We start from the raw sequence: 3,179 nt of genomic DNA, 5'->3' as shown, positions 1-3,179 counted from the left end.
AACGAAAAGATCTAGCACATAAAGAAATACCCAATTAAAAACTTTTGATTCAATGCTCTTGTCTATAAAATGTCTCTTAAACGAAAAGATCTAGCACATAAACCGAAAGATCTAGAGCCCACCTGGCCCAAGAACAACCTATGGGCGAATGGCGGCGGCTCACTCCATTTTCACGGTTCGTTCATCACTGATCGGTCATCACTAAAATCCAAATACCCAATTGATAAATATAAAATAGAATTGACATGTATAATTCAACTCCGAATCTTTCGATTCGACTAAAGAGTCATCCACGGACTCAAACTTTCTCATTACTCATTAGCCTCGAATACCACAGAATACCCTAAACTATAACATGCCCGAATAGATTAGATATCTATCTATGAGTATGGAATCTGACGTTGCTATCCGATTCTAGTTTCCCTCTATCTGGTTGGATAACCAAAGATTCAGTGGTATAAGATCTTAGGGGTTATGTGGGTTTTTTGATTCAGAAGAGATGTTGAATCTTTGCGTCTTGTTATGTGCCTTTTCTTGTTTAACGGCTTCTGGGGCCTTTGCTAATATTCTCTTGATCGGGAATAATATCAGCTTGTCGTTCAAATCTGTTCCAGCTAACTTTGGTGAGTTCTTTTCTTTTCTTTTTTTTTTTTTTTGTTAAATCGAGTAAATGATTTCTTATAGAAACTGTTGAATTGAAATTCAATCGATTAAATAGTTATGCTACATTAATTCCAAAAGTCCCGAGCTTTAAAAGTACTTAACATAATTTATAAATTTCGATCTAATATCTTCTGCTACTGTAAAATGTAAATTGCATCCTACAAAGATTCTATAATTTGACTTTGAGTGTCAAACATATTGCTTTTCTATTATTAAATCATTCTACTTTTCTTGAACATTCATTAAGTAAAAAGATTGAATCTTTTCTTTTTCAGGGCGACCTGTGACAGGGTCTGGAGAACATGGAACGATATTCCTGGCATCCCCAGTTGATGCTTGCTCACCCTTGACTAATACTTTAACTAAAGACAGCATCAACTCCGGGTATTTACTAATAATCAAAGGAGGATGTGAATTTGTGGATAAAATCCGAAGAGCACAGGCTGCAGGATTCAAAGCAGCAATTGTTTATAACGATGAAGACAGCAATTTGTTCCCAAGTATACCCCTTTCCCTATATGTTTTTCTAATAATTGTGAATTATAGAATCATAATCAGGATCAGATAGTCAATTGATTAATAATCTAATTACAGCTCATTGAAACTGCAGTGATGAGAGATCCCGGTGGTATACATATACACGTTGTATTTGTTTCACAATCAACAGGATTAAAACTCCAAGAATATGTTGGTGTCAAGGAAATTAAAGTATTGTTTGTCGAAAGCTACGAGAACTCAGCATGGTCAATTATGGCCGTGTCATTCATTTCATTACTTGCCATGTCAGCAGTAGTCGCAAGTTGTTGTTTTGTCCGCAGGCATCGAATAAGACGAAATCGCCCCCGAGGCCGTGTTCGGGAATACCATGGGATGAGCAGCCAGTTAGTGAAGGCAATGCCGAGCCTTGAATTTACTGAAGATTTGGAAGATAATTGCACTTCTGCAACATGTGCTATATGCCTTGATGATTATAATGTCGGAGATAAGATTAGAATCCTGCCTTGCAGCCACAGTATGTTTTCTTACCCATGCTAATTGTATAAATCGATAAGCATTAATAATCATATGTTTTAATCTTGGATTTTGACAGAATTTCATATGATTTGTGTGGATGCATGGCTGACATCATGGAGAACATTTTGCCCCGTTTGCAAGCGTGACGCCAACACCGCCACACCCGATCCACCAGCCACCGAACGCACACCCTTACTATCATCCCCACCCGCTTCCGTGGCATCAACATCCATGTCATCATCTGCCAGGTCATCAAGACCGATGCAAATAGGGCGCTCGCCTACATCACTATCGTACACCCCTCGACAATCTTTCCCGAGTTATCATGAATCGCGTTACCCGAGTTCAGCTCAAAGCTCATTAGACATGAGAAATGCATCTTCTTCATATAGATCTTCTCGTGGCTCTCATTTTAACTCCAATTCATTTGCCAGCCCTTCATTATCGCCTCTGAATTCGATTTACATGGCGTTTTATTCGAATTCAGGTAATGGTTCATCGAGCTACATTCGGTCTTCGAGTCAGCAGGCACAGTCTCTGCTTCAAAGAGAGTCTGCAGTTCAGTCCCCCCTACAATGTTGACTATGTCGTGAAGTATAAAAAAGGTGTATTGTTCATAGTCTGCTAACGTATCACCAAATTAAATGGCTTCTCATTCTTGCCTGTATATACTGTTTTTGGTTTGGTTTTGCTTTCATTTGATATTTGGGTTTCACGCAATGTTTGGGTGTTTGTTTACATAATAGTTGTAAGGGTGTTGTATCTTATGTGGATAAATTAGTTTTTTTTATGTATCACGTCTCATACTCAAATACTCATGGTGATCAGGCCTATTATATGAAAGCCAAATCCTCATCCAAAAATGATAAGAGTTGGAAAAAATAAATAAAAGTAAAATAAACTTGTTCACTATGACGCAAGCCCTTGAGATATAAGTCCAAAAAACCAAGAAAGTAAAATGGTGCAAGTATAAGCGAATATATCACGCCTCGACCCCGCATAATCACAATCAATAAGAAAAACAAAATCACAATATTAAAAGTTTAAAACAGTAATACCTAACTTTGACATGAAATATGTTTAAGAGTAAATTACAGAAATGGTCCTTCATGTATGCATTTATATGCATTTTGGTCCAAGTTTTACGAGATTGATGCAAATCATCCTCATGGTTTCCAAATCCAACATTTTTGGTCCACCGTGACCATTCATGGCCCTCCATTAGAACCCATCCCATGCTACACACAAGGGCTTTTTAGTATATTCCACCCTTTCTCCCCTTTACATGTTGATGCCATTCGCTATGTAATCATGGCAAAATTTAAAACCAATGGCTTCCTAAGCTAAAGTTAATATCCTTCCCTTAAAAATATACATTCCTCTTAAAGGAAATGTTTAGTGGACATTCTAGTGTGACTCGGAACGTCTTCCTTTTTGTATATTTTTAACACTAAATCATGGTCCCCTTTATAATTTTTTACACTTACAGTTGTATATAGTTG

At 37.3% G+C, this 3,179-nt stretch overlaps 1 protein-coding gene across 1 annotated transcript; it reads left to right on the top strand.

Moving 5' to 3' along the window:
- Positions 1-253: 253 nt before the first annotated feature.
- On the top strand, positions 254-2,474 carry LOC111904177 (receptor homology region, transmembrane domain- and RING domain-containing protein 2). The gene is made up of 4 exons (XM_023899961.3): positions 254-623; positions 939-1,163; positions 1,274-1,675; positions 1,754-2,474. The coding sequence occupies exons 1-4, from the start codon at positions 500-502 to the stop codon at positions 2,257-2,259; spliced, it is 1,257 nt and encodes a 418-aa protein (XP_023755729.1). The 5' UTR covers positions 254-499; the 3' UTR covers positions 2,260-2,474.
- Positions 2,475-3,179: the final 705 nt, after the last annotated feature.

The sequence above is a fragment of the Lactuca sativa genome, chromosome 1 (genome assembly GCF_002870075.4).
Source record: "Lactuca sativa cultivar Salinas chromosome 1, Lsat_Salinas_v11, whole genome shotgun sequence".
In the NCBI taxonomy this organism is placed as follows: Eukaryota; Viridiplantae; Streptophyta; class Magnoliopsida; order Asterales; family Asteraceae; genus Lactuca; species Lactuca sativa.
The sequence above is the reverse complement of the archived record's forward strand: the minus strand, read 5'-3'. Positions and strand labels throughout refer to the sequence as shown.

Bases quoted from the DNA above. Each gene is read 5' to 3' on its own strand.
- LOC111904177 (XM_023899961.3), top strand. From the start codon at position 500: ATGTTGAATCTTTGCGTCTTGTTATGTGCCTTTTCTTGTTTAACGGCT. The intron at 624-938 runs GTGAGTTCTTTT...TTTCTTTTTCAG, and splicing joins ATCTGTTCCAGCTAACTTTG to GGCGACCTGTGACAGGGTCT. The intron at 1,676-1,753 runs GTATGTTTTCTT...GGATTTTGACAG, and splicing joins AATCCTGCCTTGCAGCCACA to AATTTCATATGATTTGTGTG.